This window comes from Melopsittacus undulatus, chromosome 1 (genome assembly GCF_012275295.1).
Source record: "Melopsittacus undulatus isolate bMelUnd1 chromosome 1, bMelUnd1.mat.Z, whole genome shotgun sequence".
Lineage (NCBI taxonomy): Eukaryota > Metazoa > Chordata > Aves > Psittaciformes > Psittaculidae > Melopsittacus > Melopsittacus undulatus.
In genome coordinates this window covers 66,644,035-66,665,348 of record NC_047527.1, presented here as the reverse complement: position 1 = coordinate 66,665,348, position 21,314 = coordinate 66,644,035, and the positions used below count along the sequence as shown (strand labels likewise).

The 21,314-nt window shown below is 38.3% G+C and overlaps 1 protein-coding gene across 1 annotated transcript in view; it reads right to left on the bottom strand.

Annotated features, from left to right (window-relative positions):
* Positions 1 to 21,100, bottom strand: part of MOCOS (molybdenum cofactor sulfurase) — a 214,441-nt gene extending 193,341 nt beyond the window's left edge. The window contains exon 1 of the mRNA XM_005153576.3: positions 20,881 to 21,100. Within this exon, the coding sequence (XP_005153633.2) occupies positions 20,881 to 21,016 (136 nt within the window). The 5' untranslated portion in view covers positions 21,017 to 21,100. The remainder of the gene's footprint in view (positions 1 to 20,880) is intronic.
* Between the last annotated feature and the right edge of the window lie 214 nt (positions 21,101 to 21,314).

The following is a 21,314-nucleotide window of genomic DNA, read 5'->3' as shown; positions in this document are numbered from 1 at the left end:
AGGGCTGCTCTGAATCTCTTCTCTGCCCAACCTGTAGCTGTGCCTGGGATTGCTCTGACCCAGGTGTAGGACCTTGCACTTGGTATGGTTAAACTTCATGAGGTTGGCATCAGCCCACCTCACAAGCGTGTCAAGGTCCCTCTGGATGGCATTCCTTCCCTCCAGCATATCAACCAAACCACATAGCTTGGTGTCATCAGCAAACTTGCTGAGGGCGCACTCAATCCCACTGTCCATGTCACCAACAAAGATGGTAAACAAGACCGGTCCCAACACTGATCCCTGAGGGACACCTCTCATTACTGTCCTCCAGCCAGACATTGAGCTGGAGATAGTATATGTCTTAAGTACAACAATATTAACAAAACCAGTATGAAATAGATTGTATTAAAACAAGCTGAAGGCAAAATAAAGCATTATCTGTCACAAGATAAATATGAGATCTTCATACACCAGAACTCTGGAAGCAAGAGAACAACTAAGTGACAAAACAGGGAGAAGAGGGGTCCACAGAGATTGTAGACAAGTGTGATATCATTTGAACAAGCAGTGAGGTTCTACCAGGTAGTATCATATCAGGAACCTCTGGTCATTTTAGTCATCTAAGTCAGATATCCTTTATAGAGGCAGCTCCCTCTTTCCATCACCTGCATAAGAACTTAGCTACTCCCAGAGATGGTCTTACATTAAATGTCAAAAATAGCTTTAGCTATGTAATACATATAACCTTTATAAAAGTGTCTGAAATCTCAGAATGATACAGGGCATGATATGCCCACACACTGGACAGACAGCAGCCAGATAAGGATTCTGGTCCTGCAAGCCCATTGATGAAGTACATTTAAAAAAAATAAAGAATCCTGCTAATATGGCTTGAGATTTCCTTTTGTTGGATATTTTCTGGATTAAACATTCAATGAATATTGTTATCTGTACTTTCAGTTCCCGTTTGGCATCAATTTAGACAAAAGCTATCTAAACCAGAGTATGTTTTGTATAATAATGTGCCTCTCACCTAAACACTTCTGCTCTGCTAAACAAAATTTCCCTTGCTTAGGGCCAAGGAACTCTTCAAATGACCACAAAAGCATAGACATGGACAAAGCCATAATGTCCAAGCCTGAACAGTTACTATGCAGATAAGGAGACACTGTTCCTCAGCATGATTTAACTTAGTTGCTACAGGCCTGGTGAGTAATGCAGCAATCAGCCTGCAGCTATGGGGCGCATTCTGTTTCCCACTGCCAGTCCACCGAGTTCATTAATTGAAGTAATCACAGCTTGACCAGACTGCCAAATGCTGATCCATACTGGACTGTGAACAACCTGGATAATGGTATTAATATTTTAAGGGCCACTAACAAGTTACTGAGTTCTGTGGGAAACTGGTGTTTAATTAATGCATTTTAGTGTTTGACTTGACGGACTGATTACAAAAAGCAAAGCATGAAATGTGCAATTACAGTTATCCATAATAAGATCCCATTATTTTTTTCACATGCTATTAGCTTCCATTATTTGCTCTCATTGCATTATTACCTACAGCAAAGCCAACAGAACATTGAAACAGTTTACAGTCAATACCATACACCCTCTTCATTTGTTGTACTCCTCAGCAGGGCCATACTGACTACACAAAAGTTGTTTAGGTGGCAAGGGTTATTCCAATAAGCATTGGCACTATTTTAGGAACATGAGCCCCTGCTTGCAGCTCACAGGCCTGTGTGAGTGCAAAAGAAAGCAGGATTTTACATTTATGAAGAAGTTACATCCAAACCTATGAAATGTATCTTTCACAGCCACGAAAATAAAATCGCATGCCTTCAAATTTCATCACTTGAAAGCTCCTATGCTAAATGAGACCACAGTAAATGGATCAGTCAGCACCCACATTTGTCCATTTGCCTTACCTGTAGGACACAGCTTTATTCAGTGCCCACTTTTTGCTTACTAGGTCATGATTAAATATTGACTGTAGTCAGTGGTGTTATTTCCACAGATACTAACGGGTTGTGTGAGACCAGCTGATGCCTTACTTATAGGCATGAATCAGAGGTACCTCAGATACGTGTGAATAACATACTGCAGCCTACAGTCTCATCTCCTTTGGATGAAATATAAATCACAAGTGATTCATATTTATGCAAGTCTTTAAACAACTGTAACTCACCCAAAGTGAAACTAGCTTTCATACCTCCCTAGTGAAGACACTACCATCTTTCTGTTTCCTTTTACTCTTTTTTTTTGTTTTTATTTTTCTCCGATGCAATTAATCAAATAAAAGAAGACTTGAAAAGCAACATTTTCCCTGTTCTTCTGTAACTGGAAAGTACATTTGTTGATTTTACTGAAGCTTTCACAGAAACATTTGGTTTTGAGAAGGAAAGAGGTACTCAGAATTTTCACTGGAGAAGAAAACACGTCGGCAAAAGGTGATGTTTAAGGAATCTTAATAATAATTGTTTATAATAGCAGTTATTAGCTAAACATTCTAGTAGAATTCTCCTGCTCTACTTTTCTTCCCATTCTTTCCATAAAACAGCCACAGGCTTACAACAACATACCACAATAATGTTTGAAACTGACTTTTCTATTCAGTTCTATTTCTTGCTCTGTGACCTGAATTAATTGGATTCATATAAAATCTAGGGCAAATTAGTGACTCTAAATATTCGCTGCAAAACACATCAAATAAAATGTGCAGTGATGTATAGGAAACATTTTAAATTCTTTTATGGGTTTCCAAAAACACTAACAGAAGACAAATGAAGTTCAAAATAAAAGAAAAATGAAAAGTAACCCTTTTCTTCTCCTCTTTCCCTTAAACCTCATTTTGCTACACAGAAATACTCGAATCACTATGAGCTCCTGGGAGCTAGAGGCTTGGGTTCAACATGTAACCACAGCAACAATTAAACACCTGTATGAGAACTGGTAAATGCAACAAATACTGAATGACAGACAGCAAAAAGTCAGTTAACCCAACTGTTGAGGCCCTACAGAAGTGTTTCCCAGCCATCATTTCTTCCTGATGACAAGAAGAGGTGTAATGCCTTGTTTGGCAAATGCAACAGTACCTCCCTCTGCTGGCTTTTTCTGGCAAAGAGGCTGCTACTGCAAACCAGTAGTAGAGTTATTTTCTACTGGAGCTTCTTCACACAAGGTTCCCCACAGACAATTATTTAAGTTACTGATAGCATCCAGCAAACAGTCCATTGCCAGGAACAGGTAGTGAAGATCAATTTCAGGGATATACAACAAATAAAAGTTTCCCTTCAGCATGAATTTGGACTATCTGTCAGAGACAAACATATAAAACCAATCAAGCGCATCACCAGTAGAAACTGTATGCAAATTCAAAGAATGTGAAATGAAGAGTGAGGACTGCTGGCCAAAACCCCACTCTTGTAAGATGAGAGGTCTGAGAAGATTACCCTGGCTCACAGTGGGCTGTCCTTTGCTACAGCTGATAAATACACTCATCAACCAAGCTATGTATGGTGGGAATTTAATGTCACAGAAGCGGTGAGATTTTATTAGGGAAATAGTAAGTGTGCATGAAAACCAAGGTATAGGCTTTTCCAGTGCATACGTATTGGATGAATCTAAACATTATTCCACCATAAAATCTTTTGGCACTAATTCGCCACACAGCAAGCCAGTTTAAATTTTACTTTGTAGTAACTTGATCCAAAGCTGTTACCACAAGTGAAACTTATTTAACTATAAACAGACCAATCTATATGATAAGATTATGCTCAATTGCTTTACCTTTACTGAAGTTCACAGACTGCATTAGATATAAAGATATCAATAATACAACTGATTAAATAAATGTATTTCTTATTTGGGGATTTTTTTAAAAATGAGAATTATTTGGTAAATTTTTTCAGGACTGACTGTTATTTCCTAATACCTCCACAAACAGTGCAACACTTCAGTACAAAAAAAACGAAAAAAGCCTCACTCAGAAAAACCCAGAAATATCTAATAGACACAAACATGTTTATGTCAATAAATTAATTGGAAGGTAATTATGCATTGGCATAAAAGTTCTGTTAATACCCTATTATATTTGACCTAAATTAGTTTCTACAGCTTTTTTTCCCCCCTTTATTAAGTGTTTTCCCAAGCATAAATTCAAAGTCTTTAACAGCCATTTCCAGGAATGTGCTAAGAATGAAAAAGTACGTTTTAACAGAAAATAATGCTATAGCAAACCACAGTTTTTAATCCTGGAACATTATGACAACTGCAGAGATTTGTTAACTAGTTATGACAAAAGTAAGAAAATACCAGCTTCCTAATGACTAGGCCTGAATGCAGCATTATGTGAGAGAAATCCTACCTAACACATTCCTGTTTTTAACAGGAATAACAGCATGTAGCTTCCAGCTACTGCATTTTTTTTAACTTCTTTGACATCCGGCATGTTACAGCTTTCTAAAAGAAAACTAAAATTCACTTGTGCTGTTGGCACAAGTGCATAGTTAATGTCCCTCTTTCTAAAGAACTGTCAATATGAGGCACAACTTTTGGAGGTTTGCTCTTTGAATATGACTTTCAACAACAAAAAACTACTGCTGGATACTGCTCTACAGCTGTTTAAGAGGAGGAGTTTGTGGTTCTTCAAGAGATGTTACCTTGTGTTGGGTACAGACATTAGCATTTCAGAGAGCAGGTTCTCTGACATCTGAAGGGCTGCAATGGGACAAAAAAAGTCTTTTCCAAGGTCCAGTGAATCAAAAGGAACCCAAGCCAAGTCTGATTGAGTTTCCAGCTGTACTACAGTGAATAACCAGAGCAAAACTTTACCTTCAGGTCACAGAGATCTCACCTCTGAGGAAGAGAAGTAAGCTCCATTCAAACATAAGAACATGCATCAAGGTCTGATTCAAAGCCTTTGAATTAATTATGAGGCTCTGCTGAACTCTGTATGAGTTAAACCATTAACAAATCCACTGTAATCAGCACTTCCTAAACATACAGCAATGATTACCTTTTTGATTCTAGGGCATATTAAAGCCATGAATTATGATCTGCACAGAAGCTTAAATGACCTTTGAAATGAGTGAAATACTTCTTTCTTGAATAAGAAATGCCAGGCCTCTCATATTGCTATCTCCTCAAATGATGACTACAGCACATCATCAGTCTCTGGGGTATGCACACACCCTCTCAAAGTCCAGGTATCAATTAAAAAAGTGCAACATTTTAAACAATTTATTAATTTCTTATTATTTCATAAATTAAGAGAACATTTATTAATAATAAAATAATGCTATTTTTAATAATTTTAAAATTTACAGAAGGAGTAGGAGGGCTATAATAACATAAGCAACAGCAATGGAATCTCAAAATGACATAAATCATCTTACTAGAGTCAGTTACATCAAAGAAAGAATTGCTCTAGAAACATATCCAGGTGACTGTTTCCTCCATATATTATACACCTTTATTTATAAATACGCACAAATATGCCTGTGTATGTAGTACTGAGATGGGTCTATAAATATATTCATATAAGTACCCCCTTAAGAGGATAGTTAGTGTTTTCTTGTTGCTTCTTGTAGCAGAACATAAGAAAAGTGGATGTGAATCTGGAGACTTCCCTTACAACTCTTTTCCACTTTCTCTTCTCTGCCACTTCTCTAACTGTATATTTTGGTACTTTTACAAAGTGGTAACCTAGAAGCCATCACATCTGCTTTCAATCTCATTTAAATTAACATCTTAAAATTAACATCTACAGAACAGCATCAACACTCAACAAAAACAATGCAAACTTTTGGTACCATACCAAAGTTGTGGTTTATGTCAAGGCTTGAATCTTTTGTTAAAGATACTTCATCTTAAGTGCCCCTTCCCTCTAACCCAAATACGATAGACCAAACAAAAAGGTATCTAAAATATCTATGTTAACCACAGTGACTGGTGGATATCTTTGAAGACAGTTAGGAAAGATTCTAACTTGGATAAATTTGCATTCACTAGAGAATTCCAGTACAGGGGACTGAGTTTTAATGCTGAGTTCAATGCAAGTCCATTCAGTCAACTACTCTTCCCTTTTGCAACTTAACTTGGTTAATGAGGATGCTTTGTGTTTAAATAAAAGTAGGATTTGGGGCACCTGTGAAGTTAATCCAATTTATGCTAGTATTAAGAGAATACAAATATATGAGCATCATAAATCCAATAAAAGACCAACACTACTGATATAAATGAAAAGAATTTCATGTTTGAGATTCCAGTGGATATTTTTGCCTACAAAAATGGGTCTCTGCATTTGCTCCTTTTTTTTTTTTTTTCTTACAGACCCAGCAATGAAGCAGTTACAACTTTATCCCAATTTTATATCCACACACCAAAAGAATGTTTTGCTGTGCTTCACCAAATCACGGTATAATTCCTCTCAATTAAAGGGCTTCTTTACATACTAATGACATTAGAAATGAAAGAGAATTATCATTTCAACATAAATTATTCAAAGTACTAAATACAAATGGCCTCATTAACACTAGACTAGCTTTGAGAATTAATAAAAAAGATTGTGTATGGAAAAACAAATATTTCAGTTTCCCTAATCTCTGAACTCTGAGTTTAAAAACTACAACTCTGTCACAATACCAGCTATTGCATTTTGTCTCAATGCAGATGAGAAAATGTTATGAACTTAAAAATCAAGGTCTTCCCTCGCAAATTGTATAGTCTTGCCACATTTTAATAAATGACAAAATGAGACACAATATTCATACAACATATCTTGCTCAGTTTATGACACAACATATTTTAAATACTATCTAGAGAAACCCACACATAGGATACTCTTCCTCCAGAACTTACTACAGTATTGGATACTGAGTTTGAGTACCAATTTTATATCCAGAGCCTCCGTAATTATGATAACCACATTGAAGTACTGGAGTTCCACACCTATGATAAAGTTTGGTCATTCTCTATAGACCACTTCTCCCAGCACTGTACAAAACACAAGACCATTGAATACACCTATTGTTACACGGGCAGAGGATGTCAGGTGGCAAGTAGAGACTTATGCAAGCAAAGAAATTCCTGAATTGAATCTGTAGCAGAAAGTAAGGATGGAGAGGAATTGTAAGTGAGGTGAATATTATTTGTGACAATGAGTGATCAAATTAGTAACATTATTATAAATGGAAAACAGTAATTTACTAATATTTCAGAGCTAATTTTTGTAGTGTTCATTTTCAAATACTCAGACTTGTTAGTCTAAAAACTTAACTAGGAATAACATGATAGAATACTACTGGGTTTCTGTAGTCCGCTCTTGTTATATCCTGAAAATTTCTGCTTTTTGTTCAATTTGTGTTTGAGGGCATAATAGTACCATATTCCCCCAAACATGTATGTTTAAGGTAACTGTAGTGTGTTTGGTTCTTAACATCTGTATTTTAAAGGTACTTATTTTTCATTAAGATTAAATACTCTGCAATTCCCATTTATTTTTAGCAAAATTCCACAATCATTTTTCACCAAAAGGATCACCCAAGAAATCTAAAAATGAAACACCTATACATAAAAAAAACACCTGAAATTGCAAAGGTTCCTAGTGGAGCACAGAAAGGCTAAGGTGCAGATCAGGGGGTTGGAAAATTTAAGGGAAAATATTATAACTAAGCAAAGGAAGCACAAAAATCAAGTTGTTTAAATAAAAACTTACATTTTAAAATCAGTATGTTAGGGTGCCCTCATTTGTGTCCTTAGTTACAGTGAAGTTAATCAAGAAAGACCTAATTTGCAAGCAATCATAAGATCACGTTCATTTTAAATGTGGTTCAGTCAGATGTCTCAGTCTGCCCCACCACTTTTCAAATCAGAGTATCCAAAACTCAAACAGTTAAGGGGAGGAGGGTTGAAGAAATTTTGGTCAGAATGTTCTAATCCAATAACACAAAGAATGCATCTAACTCTGCATGCAATTGCTTCTACATGTTTCACTGCAGATCCATTCACTTCTAAGAACTGCCCTCCAAATTTCTTCTATGAATACCAAAATGGGAATGATCCCTATTAGAACATGTAATCGCCACACAATCAATGGTTCCCTAATAGTCAACCTAGAATTAACCCAATTAGCTGCAGAGAACATCACACAGGTTTCATGGGAGATGACTGCTTTGAGGAAGCTTGTCTCCAGAAAGACAGCGAGCATTCCTCAACATTTTGCATAAACACCAGATACCTAGTACTTTTCCTCCACAGAAAGTCAGAATAAAGTGTCAAGGTGAACCTCATGAGATCAGTTATCCATACTCTGTGCAGATTTCCCAGCCCCTCGCTCCTGCCCCGCCCCATGAGCAAACTACAGCCTTTCCTTTTCCAGCTTCTACTGACAGGGATAGAAGAAAGGCATTAATTGTAAATTTTTCCCCATGCCCATGCCATGTCCTTTTTCTGCCTACCCTCCTTCCAATTTGAAACACTTTTATTTCATTCTGCTAAGAAAGATGACTGTTAAACACTTTATGTTCTCACCACAATGAGACTAAAAATTCCTGGATTTATATATAAAATCCCATTTATTTATATTTATTTACATTTTTATATATACCCACTGTAATGACTGTTCAGGGGAAAGACAGTAAGAGACAATCAGTTTTGATAGAAATAGGTTCTTCCTTATATGACTTCATTTTTCCTTACAGCATATTCCAGTCTACAAGCTGGAAACCCTAACCAATATATATCCAGAGACTATACACATTCAACTAGACTACTGCTTTCTTCTGAGCTATTCCACAAGGAGCACATAGTGCAGTAAAGTAGATTGAATGCATGCAACACTGGCTGTAACTCATTTACATTAAGAGCTTAAACAGTAAAATTTCACGTCTGCATTCAGATATTTCTTAATACAGGGAAATCAAATCTACAGCCAAAAAAAACCCCAAAAAGTAGATGCATAATGACTAGAAAGATCACAAGTCACATTGATAGATTATTAAAAAAAAAAAAAGTATAAAAATAATCTCTTATCCTAAAAGAAAAAACAAGAGAGCTCCCACGTCCCACCCCTCATATCTGGAACCTTTTCATAACTATATTACAAATGCCAATTTTACTCATTTGAGAAAGTCTCATACTGTTTCAATCCAACCCTTGTAAGAACCCAGATAATTTTTAAAGACAGAATAGGTTACTAATAAACAGAAGTTTAGCAGGCATTTGAAAAAGTGGCAACTAGCCAAAGGCAAGTTTTCCCCTTAACTTCCTAAAGACTGCTCATTATAAAAAGTTCTACATATAACAGTGAAATACCAAAACTGAAAGAGATCATTGAAAATTAACTGCTATTTGATTAGTTTAGTACATAATCACATTTCCACTACTAGAATGGAAGGAAACTGAAGCAAAAGTGACTGATATTAGACAATGGATGTACCCACAAGGTATCTAATGTTCAGATTTGAAGATCTGATCAGACACTTTTGGAAACATGACAGCTGTCATGAGATTATTTGGTACTGCTTCCCCCACTTCAGTGGCACTGAAGTTTATCCAGGAAGCTCTGCAGTGTAATCCTCGCACCACTTTACAAGTACACCTATCCTTCTCTGTACTTGCAGAAATGGAAGAAAAACTGATTAAAGTTCTAATGGTAACAGCTATTTAATCTCTCAGGAGCTGTCACGCTCAGTGATGCAAAGCTCAGAGAATCGACTGAGTGCCTCCAAACAAGCGTTACACTCTGAACTCTGCAACAGTCCACACATTCAAAGGAATAGGGGTTTTCATAATTTCTCTTTAATGGGTAGCTTCAGCCCCCATAAGCTATAAAGTTGGTTTTACCTTTAATTAGAGCTAATCAGAATATAAATATTCCAATAAAAGCAGGTGGTTTTAAATTAGACATTTGGGTGGCAGGCAGGGGAAGATTTCTCCCAACTCTTGAAAAATACCAGATGGAAAGGAAACTCAGTAAAAAAAATATCACTGTAACTCACTAGGATTTACATTTTTCATCAATCACAAAGTACTCAACTTCATACTATTACAGACTTCTAAGAATAACCTAGAGGGTGAGTTATAAAAGGGAGAAATAGATGGCTTCAGCCCTCACAGAGCATTTCATTGGACTAGACCCACCCTCTGGGCAAACTGATATTGAAAAACAGCAGACGGAGGGAGGGTTTGGTTTTATACAGCCTACAACTCAAGGAAGGTTCTTATGGTGCCACAGGAAGGCTTTGTCTTCTGTCCTTACAACTCTCCCAGCAGGTCAGATGAAGCCAGGGCCACAGTAGCCCTCACTAGAGGATAGTCCTGGATGCACAGCCCTGTGGTGCAGTGATGCTTTCTGTGCTCTGCAGATGAGCTTCACCAAGCCCAGACATAAGGCAGCTCCTAACAAAATCATGGTTACTTCCTCACTCCCAGAACTCTGGTTTCTTTCCAAGCAGTAGTTTATACCCAAAGATCACATTAAATTCCATTTTCTAACCCAAATCCCTAGGCTTCTACAGAAAAAATTAAAAGTTTAAAAGTAAACTTGACAATGAGCTATGAGAGTTATTATTGAAATAGCTGTCTGTGACATGAAAAAGGAATATTAAGCTTACTCTTTGTCCCAGATATCTGCCTCTTTCCCCTTCCTTATACCACACAGCTTCCTTCAGCTCAGTGTTTTATAGACACTGGAGAGGCTTTAAAGAATGCGATTGAAGTAAGAATCTCAACTCGTGATCAACCGTTCTCAAGGAAAATATTTCACAGTACCAAATCCTAAATTGTAGTTATGATTAAAAAAAAAAGGAAAAAAAAGGCTGCTTCCAAAGGAATGGATTTCCTTTATGCTGGAATTACAGTTTCAGTGGTTTGTTCATAGGAGAATTACTTCAATGCACAGTAAATCTTCAGCACTGTAGAGCCATTAGATGGGTATGAGTACATCAATAGCTGCTACTCTAATGAATGAAAAGCTGAATTTCCACAGAAATCTAAAATTAAAGCCTTTCCTCTGGGTTTACTCTGCAGAAGAAAAACAAATTATTAATTTTTTAATTGTTTAGAGAAGTTATTCTGTTACTCAGGAACTGACCCTGAAGGACAAAGAGCAGATAAAACTGCCAGTGCCATGACTTTTATGTCAAATTCCACTTTAGAAAAGTTTCACCTGAGCATGAATCTGGAATATTTTCACTAAACTCTGTAATTAATTTCCCCCAAAAATGACAGATTTATAGCTATGGTTTCAACAAAACCTATATCAAAGACAGCTTCTGAGAAGTGAGGAGAGTGGGAGCAGAGAGAGCAAATTAAGATGGCTTTTCAGGACATTTAATGTACACAGCAAGTGATTTTCCCGTTACAAGTGTCATAGTTTTTCTCCCTTCCTTCTATATCTCTGCTCTCGATGAGTTTGAAGAGATAATAAGACAGTTCACTGATCAAACATTAACTGGACAGTTAACAATCTTTAAAACAGAAGGCTTAATTTGACATTACCAGTAAAAAACATGGCAAGCTGTGGTGGGATGACCCTGGCTGGACGCCAGATACCCGTCTAATCTTCTCTATCACTCCCCTGCTCAGCTGGACAAGGGAGAGAACATGTAACAAAGGGCTTACAGGTCAAGGTAGGAATAGGAAGAGATCACTCACCAATTGCCATCACAGGCAAAACAGACTCAACTCAGGGAAATTAATTTAGTTTATTACCAAATCAAATTGGAGTAGGAGAAATAAAACCAAATCTTTAAAACACCTTCCCTCCACCAATCCTCTCTTCTTCCCAGGCTTAACACTCCTGACTTCTCTACTTCCTTCCCTCCATCACAGGGGTATTGGAAATGGGAGTTCTGGTCAGTTCACCCCACATTGTCTCTGCTGCTCCTTCCTCCGCAGGGCAGGACTCCTTACACTCTTCCCCTGCTCCAGTTAACTTCTAATAAATTTAAAGGGCATATGCTTTTCTTCACTTATACAACTATTATATTCTTTCCTTTTTAGAAGTGCAACCAGTCATCCTGCTTTTGTACTATTAAGCTGTTTCAGCAGCATTGTAGCTGTTGCTAAACATCTAAGCTAAGGTGATAAAGAGGACAATTATCATATTGCTACACTTCATGACCGCATTCCAGGATATGCTGATTCTCAGGTATTCACATTCTTAAAGGAATGCATTTAAAAGCTGTTATCACTAATAAATTTTTTGCTTGCTCATGAACACAAACTCTATGATTGAGTAAAAATGGAGTGCAGTAATCTATGTGCAGGTTTGAGTGAACACTTCAGCCACCTTCCTAGCTGCTCAATGCTAGTGAGTTAATGTATGGGAGAAAGTAGCATGTCAACAGGTGGCAAAGGCTCCTTTTCTGTGCAGTCTTTAATTATACTGTATTCAGTCCATCAGATGAGGAGTTCTTGCAGGTTAATCACTTCTACTTATCTGCTTTTATCCAGTCTCATGAGAAGGTAACATGCATTATCAAAGCAAATTGTCCATCACAGCTGAGATCAGACAAGGTATTAAGAGGAATCTTCCATTCTGCTCACTGGGTTTACACATTCTAAATTAATTAAACCTGTAAGAAACATATTCCTTGCATGTGGTGAATCAAAGACAATGACAGATATTTACAAAGTTGCATACTGCCAGAGCAGCTGAGTAACATTTTGTTTTGTGACAACTCTAATTGTTTATATTACAATAAATTAGGGGCAGATACACAAATAATAAAAATGTGACTCCCAGTCACATGCTTAATAAGTTACTTGATAACTTACATTCCTTAACAAGTTACTTGGGAAATGAACAACACAGCAGATGAGCTCAACAGCAATACAAAGTCCTTTTTTCTTAAAGAAAGGCAACATATGTTTGTACCCATTACTGATACCATCAGTTCCAAACTATTGAATTATGACATATTTAATGTACTGTTGGCATGCATATAAAAATGTGAAAATCCTGGCTGTCGATGTCTTTCTCAGGAAGAAATTACAGGACAAACTTTCTGATGATAGTGTAACTTCATCTGCCCTGCTCATAAGTTTGTAAAGAACAATGATATTTGGTGTTTAATTGTACATTAATGAAATAAATTCACAAAACATTAATTCAATTAATGAATATTTGCTCAAATGAGCTTCCTGTTACCTTTCCAAATTTTAATTTAGGACATCATTCTGCATATTGCCAGAGGAAGTAAGCTTAGTTGTGCAATTGTCCTTCCCCAGCTAACCACGTCACCGAAAGTTCACATTCGTGGGTATCTCTTTCTTTTAGGAAGACCATAAGTGACAAAAAATCCTGTCCAGTCATGTTTTTAGCTTTCTTTTAAAAGCATTTTAGATCCTGTTACTCCAGGGAATAATCTGAATGAGCACAGAAACTACATCTTTTCCACTTCTCTTGTAAAAGGCATATTCCCCTGGCTACTACAAGAAGGGAATGAGTCGGTACAATCCTAAAAGCACAAAGGGGGAAATAAAATAGTGGGGAGAGAAAGATTTCTCTCTCATAGACACATCTTTCCATTTTATATGGGCCCTTCACATACTGCGAAAAAAGTATGTCTTAACACTATCCTACATGACACAGCAGCTGCCTGCCTGGGGTCACATCACAGAATCACAGAATCATTAGTGTTGGAAGGGACCTCTGTAGATCATCCTGTCACATCATATGCACCTGGCAGTCCATTGCTTCTCTACAGCAGAACAGAAGGTGAAGGGGTAAAGAGCATCACAGTACTGGGTCTATCTGGTCTGCTATGAATACTGACAGGAGTGTTAACAACTTGGCTCATTAGCAATAAAACTAATTAAGCATGACTTTTTACTGCTTTGTGGCCTGTCTTTATGCCTCCCTGTCCCACTATACCCATGTTTCACCATAACTCTGTCATCCCTTTCCCACACCTTCAGTTCTTGATATTAACTTTTTCATAATACCTCCAAAAAAACACAACCAGCCTGTGGTTCTCAAAGTGCAGACATAGTAACACTATCAGCATGATTAAATTTGGAAGAGAAAAAAAAATACACCAAGCTGATATATCCTTATGAAGACATCATTTACTTATTTTAGTTCTATTTTTAAGTTAGGGCAAGTATAAAAATTAAAAACAAACAAGCAAAAACAAACTACAACAACAAACCATAACCAAACTCAAAACAAACAAACCCCACCTTATTAGCATTTTAGCGTCACATAAAGGAGAACATCTGCATTGATGGCTTGAGCCAAGACAACCTATTATAAAAACCCTAAGATGTTTGGCTGCTCACTGTCCTACTTCCTAAGTATCATCTATGAGTTAAACATCCCACTAACCTCCCTGCTCTGCAAATATATTGTCCTGTCTAGCCATTTATCAGTCTCTCATATCAGTGCTTTTCATTATGCAGTATGGTCTTCCTGAGTTCAATGACAGTCTTTTCACACCCAAATGATGCCTTTGCAGGATCTCTCTGATACCAGGTATGCAATGAATCAAGCTGATCAGAAAAAACAGACCTCTCACCTCTCTGTTTGTCTTTTTGTCCTTAAACTGAGAGCACCCTTGAATTCTGGTGTGCAGATCAGATACAGGAATTGCTACCACAACATATAATGGAAATTTCAAGAGCGTCATAGAGAAGTTCTGATGCTGTAGAGGAAATTCCAGTATATGTGAAGGGAAACAAGAAGCAGATCACATCTGTCTGAAAATTTACATCTACTCTTTAATTAATAAAATTATATCTCATATTAAAAAACCCAAATCAAACCAGTCAGATATACACCAAAAGGAAATATACAGAAAATGCTGGAGAAGAAATCAATACACATTTCACATAAAGCAGCATCATAGCAACAGAGAATGAACAGGACAATCTAAGAGGAAGCAAAGGCGACAGAAGGAAGACAGCACCACTGATGCAGTATTCTGTAGGAGTAAGATTTTGGTCTGTTTCCAATTTTTGAGTAAGAGATAAGAAAGCTTCTTGTGCTTTTCTAAATAAAATATTTGCCTGCCTTAATACCTTCATACACTAATATACTTCTTGGGCAGACATTAATTTTAAAGTTAATGTATCTTTTAATTAAAAGTGCATTTTTTTTTTCTTAACAGGTGGCTGATACCCTGCAGCATCTATGGAGCTCCATAAAGTTTCATTCCAAATCTAAGATTTTTCTTTTTTTTTTTTGTAATATCTACATGTTCATTTAAAAAAATCGAATGTCTACAGATGACTATTTCCTGCTGTAAGAATCTAGCCCCAACTGATCAACTATTTATTTCTAAGATACACCGTAAAACTATGAGTTTGTCAACTGTATCACGTTTATAGGGTTTAGTACTTTGCTTTTTTGCTCAGCATTTCTGTATTCAAGACAGTTTTAAATGTCTTGCACTTTGTGACACAGGCGATTGCAGAGCCAGTGTAATGGTGTGGTGAACATCTTTATAGGGGCACTACAACACCAAATCTGAAGTTAGAAATAAATTATATATTAATCTTAGTAATACAACTCAAGAAAGAAAAGACAGTACCTTTACCTTTCAGGGATTTTTTTCCCCCCTGTAATTAAACTTTAAAGTAACTAATACTTTATTCAGTGCTGAAATATTACAATGACAATATCATTGACTACTGTTCCATAAGAGCTATATCCATTACAAAAGTTCATCTAGCTCTGAGGGATCAATTGATAGGTCAGTCCTGCACAGAGCAGACCACTGACTGCCTTCTGACCCCTAAAATACAAAGTAGGAAATTTCTTAACAGCAGTAACTGTTAAGCAACCTAAACAGTTACTTCTGTGTAATGGTTACTTCTATAAAGGCAGAGAAAAACATCTGAAACTAACACAGTTAATGTTAACTGTGTTTGGTACTAAATCACTTTATGCTCCACAGACGTTTCCTCTTTAATATCAATTCTTTCTATAATAGCTTATTTAGATAAGTACTGCTGGTTTGAAATTGACGGGAAGCATTAAGGCTTTAAATGAGCATATATATTGGTTTTTACAAAACAACTGTCATATGGTTATGCAGTTACACTTTCCATACCCCAGCTTCTTCTTATGGTACCTTCCCCACACACTAAATGCATCTTCCCAGATGTCTTCTAGGATTTTAAACTGTCCACCAGCAGCCTACTTCAATAAATATAACTTCTTTTGCTTCCTTTCCCCCCCAAGTAAAAATAATAATAAAAAAGTGTTTCATAAAATGAAATTATGTTGTAACAGAGGGGCTACAGAAGACAGGAGCAGGTTACCAGCCAGAGATCTCAAAGTGGAAGACAGGAGCTCTCAGCTTTAGACACCAGAATGAGAGGTTTAGAAAATGTCTTCTCTGTTCATGATGAGCTAGAGATGAGGTAACTCAGTGAGACTTAATCTCCAGCACTATTAACAGTTCTTCTAGCTACCCAGAATCTTCCAAAGAGACAACAAAAGCTGCCTCGCCCTTCCCCTACACATTGTACATATTTCCTTTGCATAGGAGATGTAAGCACTGGATTAACATATGAAATATCTGTAAGTGGGTGTAATCATTTTACCTTTCCAGGAAACGCTGCCTCTCCCAGGACTGTAGTTGCCTAGCTTAATTCTGCCGGCAGTGAGTGGGAAGGCTTTAGGGAACTCACAATCAAGTAGTGCATCTGACCATAAAATGGCACATGCCTTACTTCAGCATAGATCTTATACAACAATCAAACAAAACAAACTTATCCCTCATTATCAAACTGGTTTTTTAAATAGCATGATGAGACTAATATTGCTAAGTTGCTCAAAGAACAGTATTGCTCAAAGAACCTAAATGTAAAAGGTTTTACTGAACAAAGTCACTTAGTTTTCAAGAAAAATTAAAAACAGATTAAAAAGAAAAGTTTCATCTACAGATAAAAATAATTAATAATTAGGAAATCAGCAGAAGATAACATAAACCAGTAGAAGTAGAATACAGCTACCAGATCAAACAGCAGTCTTAAAAAGTAAATGCAAAACCTTCAAATCTCTGTAGAAGTAAAAAAGATGTAAAAAAAAAAAAGAAAATCAAATTAGGTTAGAATATAAAAATTATTCCTTTTTTTTTTCAGAAAAGGAAAAATCCCTCAGACCCAAGGCTGGTAGAACTTCTGGTTTGATAAAACAAGGAAGTTGGCATAGTAGTAGAGAAACTGAGGTCATGCCTATGTTTGCTGTTAAGAGATGAGAATAAGTCTTCGGCTTGGAGTACACTACTCTTCACAGGTTTTATGAAATGTAAGCATTGGCTACCTATCAACAAAATTACTCTGAGCTGACATACCAGAATGCATTTCCTACTCCTGAAATTCAGCCAAAACACCAGCTTACCCCAAACATGACAAAACAGATAGGCTTTTCTGTTCTCAGAAGACAGAGCTGACCTTTGCTAACTGAGCCACTGAGGACTAACTGAAGTGCATGGAGAAGAGTTGCTTTTCCAATTCTCCTACTTACAGGAAATTCTCCATACAAATAAATATTAGCAATGTAAGTAAAAAGTCTTATTTATCTGTAAGGTCAGATCCAATACCCAGCTATTTCTTAGCTGAACAGAATACACTGTCATACCAGTGACCAGTTCTTGAAACATCATTTGAGTTCCAAAGAAACAAAGGCAGATTCTCTTAGTCAAAGCTTAGTCTGCCTTTCTTTTTTGTTTAACAGGAAAGCTACATTATTATTGTTAGTTGTACATAATCACGCATATCACAAATATTCATACAACTAAAGTGACACATGATTTGCCAAATTACTCTTACTGAGGCATGGGACAGTGGTAGATTTGAAAATAAATGTGAGAGTGCCTTTTGCCTCAGTTAAAGACTATCTTCAAATAGTCAGCAGGCCTTAAAGAATATGTGATCACTAATATGCACTGATTTTTATTTGGGGGATGTGTATACACTGCTTATTACTCTTGGAAAGCTCCCACTAAAATGGCCACAACTATCTGAGCTGAGAATACTGGCACACAACTGAAATTGGAAAGGTATCTTGAGATTAAATGCTGCATTGCAAATCCCATGCCAGCTTTTTCTTTTTTAAAACCATGATACAAACTGAAGCTGATTTTTTATTTCCTATGATAAATATCACAGAAGCACATTCATTCCTATTACTTAACAACAGAACCTATAAACTCCCGCTGATTTTTTATCCATTTCTAAAGCACAATTTACAGTCCTACATTGCAGATAAGGGTGTGCTGTTCGCAAGATTAAAGTCAAGGTCACATATTGTGCATACACTGCTGCCTGTGAAACAGGGATCCGTTTCACAGACTCCACATATATTTTTAGAAGGGGCTGCCCTAGCCACCAGCTAACAGCCCTTGAATTACAAAAGTGAAGATAAACTTTGGCTTAAAAGGTAAAAAGTAAGGCTTCTGTGACAAAAAAGACAGACCCTTGTTGATTCAAGGAAGTAAAGTAGTTCCTCTTATCCTTTCCCAAAACCTGAAGGGAAAATCCCTAACACACTCAATATGAGCCTAACTTTTGTTCTGATGGAGCCAAGAGTGAAACTCCTGCAGACTTTGATAAGACCACCAGTGGACAACCTCTGAAAAATCCTAGCTTTGTAGTATGTCCAGCAGCTGGTGTTCCCTACACACATCTGTGGTACCTTCTCAACAAACAGACACTTGTGCAATTGTTCACACTAGAGCTATAACAGCAGCACAAGCCCCATGCAAGTAAAAGTTTATAACACAGAAAAGGTTTCTGAATTCCCCAGAGAACATCATTTGTACAAGATGTCCTTGGCAGATGCCACCAAATACGAGGAAGTAATTACATTGATAAGCAATAATTATTATTATCACATGCTCTTCATACAAAGATGACACTTCCAAAACTGAGCATTAGGCTTAATTCATGGATATCTAGACAGGGACTCTAAAAAATTCTGTTTACATACAAAGTGAGATGGAATATCTGGATTTTTATCCAACTTTAACCATAGAATCGTAGAACAGTTAAGGTTGGAAAGGATCTTAAGATCATCTAATTCCAATCCCCCTGCCCTGGGAAGGGACACCTCATACTAAACCATGTCACCCAAGGTTCTGTCCAACCTGGCCTTCAACACTGCCAGGGGTGGAACATTCACAACCTCCCTGGGCAACCCATTCCAGTACTTCATCACCCGTACAGTAACGAATTTCTTCCTTATATCCAATCTAAACTTCCCCTGTTTAAGTTTTAACCCGTTACCCCTTGTCCTATCACTACAGTCCCTAATGAAGAGTCCCTCCCCAGCATCCTTATAAGCCCCCTTCAGATACTGGAAGGCTGCTATGAGGTCTCCACGCAGCCTTCTCTTCTCCAAGCTGAACAGCCCCAACTTTCTCTAGAGCTAGAGCTTTAGAAGACACCAACATCGATGTGTCTAGACCTTCAGCAAGTGGGGATACAGCTACATGGCTAAATAAAAGGCTAAATAATACAGCTACATGGCTAAATAAAAGGATGCCAAGGAATAAGTACGAGCAACATGTTTCTCATCCACGCTGCTCTGTCAGCCACTTCCTGGACTTGTGCCTTGGACTAGTCCAACTGGTCATCTGTGAGACAAACAGATGTGTAAGGCAGGGGACACTGAGCCTTGCACACTTGGCCTAGGAATCTGTCTCTGGACACCTTTCATGTGTCATGACTGGCATCACTTGAAGATTCTAGTTCTTGACTGCAGATATGTCCTGTTTTTAAGACAAAAATCCCATAAAGGACACCGCATGTATGTACAACAATCAGTTAAGGACACTGATCTTCTTCATGGATGTAAACTAAGGCTCTGCCTTTGCAGTGACCTCCATTTGGGATCCCCCAATGACATACCAGCCACCATTCCTTAGCAGATATACTTTATTTCAAAACTGGGAAGCCTCGCAAGAAATGCACCTGATCCTCAAGAGCTGTGAAAAGTCATCTGCTTAAACATATGAACAATGTTTCAGTTAACTGTTTCAGTTACAAATACATACTTTTCAGAACCCTGCCCTGAATTTCAGGACAAGCAGTTTCTTGTTAGCAAACTTTTGGTGATGCAACTAGTATGACAAATAGCAGACTGTGAAATTAACTTACTGAATATTAAAGTCCCTTGAACTGTTGCTTGTAAATAAGTTTTTTCCCACATCCCTTCAAAGGCAAAGTGCAACTCCATTCTATACTAGATACGCATGTGTGTATTTAGAAAGCCTGCTCTTGCATTTTACCACCAAAACTCAAAAGACATGACAAAAAAACCATGATAGGAAAGTGGCCTAAATAACAGTCTTGGGGCATCCAAACTGACGTTGTTTACTCTGCTCTCTACCCTGGTTTTACCCCTAAATATTTTGAAGTGCTATTATCACATGCATTGATATCTCTTTAAGTAAAATAAATTACTGTAGTATACCCATTTACCATTAGAAGATTTGAAGGAATATGCCTAAGCAATATTTAATATTGGGGGGAACAGAAATCTAACCTGCAAAAGTAGTTTACAAAGATCTATCTAACCACAAGCCTTTACTTGACAGAGGCTGTTTTACCAATTTAATTGCCCTCTCCTCCCTCCCAGTATCTCAGTGTTGTTGCTGTACCTAAATCCTGTTCTACTGAACTCATGGCACCTGCGGGGCATTGTGCCGGAGAACAGAGAGAAGGACAAGGAGAAGAAACAGAAGCAGCACGGCTGTTCCTAGCCCCGCTGCCCTGTGGCTGAGGTGGCTGCAGGGAGGTAAGACCAATGCTTTCTACCTCCGCTCCCTCACGCCACAAACTTCCCGCATGGCTACAAGGCGAGCCAGGACCTGCCCGAGCGTCCCCCGCCTCCGCCCCGCCCCTCACCCGCCCCTCTGGGCTGTACCCGTCCCGCTGTACCTCGGAGCCGGGGAAACTCGCGCTCCCGGAGGTCGGGCAGGCCGCTGCCGTACCCATACCCATACTCATACCCGGCGGGGCAGGCGGCCCGGAAGGCACGGAAGGAAAGCGGGTCCCTCCGCGGCTCCCCGGCCATGCTAAGGGCTGCAGGCGAGCAGAGGGGCAGAGAAAGTCTGATTAAAGTACCAGCTCGACTCTGCCGGGCACGGAGCTTCCCGGCCGGCAGCTCTGCGAGCAGGCACTGCGGCCGGCCCCGCACAACCCGGTCCGACCCGGCCCCGCCGGCCTCGCTCCTCCCGCCTCCCGCCCCTGCCGGGTTGCCCGTGGCCCGCCTGCCCGCCCTGCCCCGGCGCGGTGCTGAAGCCGGACAGGGCCCGCTGCGCTCCGGCGGCAGCAGAGCCGGTGGCTGCACCTGAGGGGTGCGCTGTCTGGAC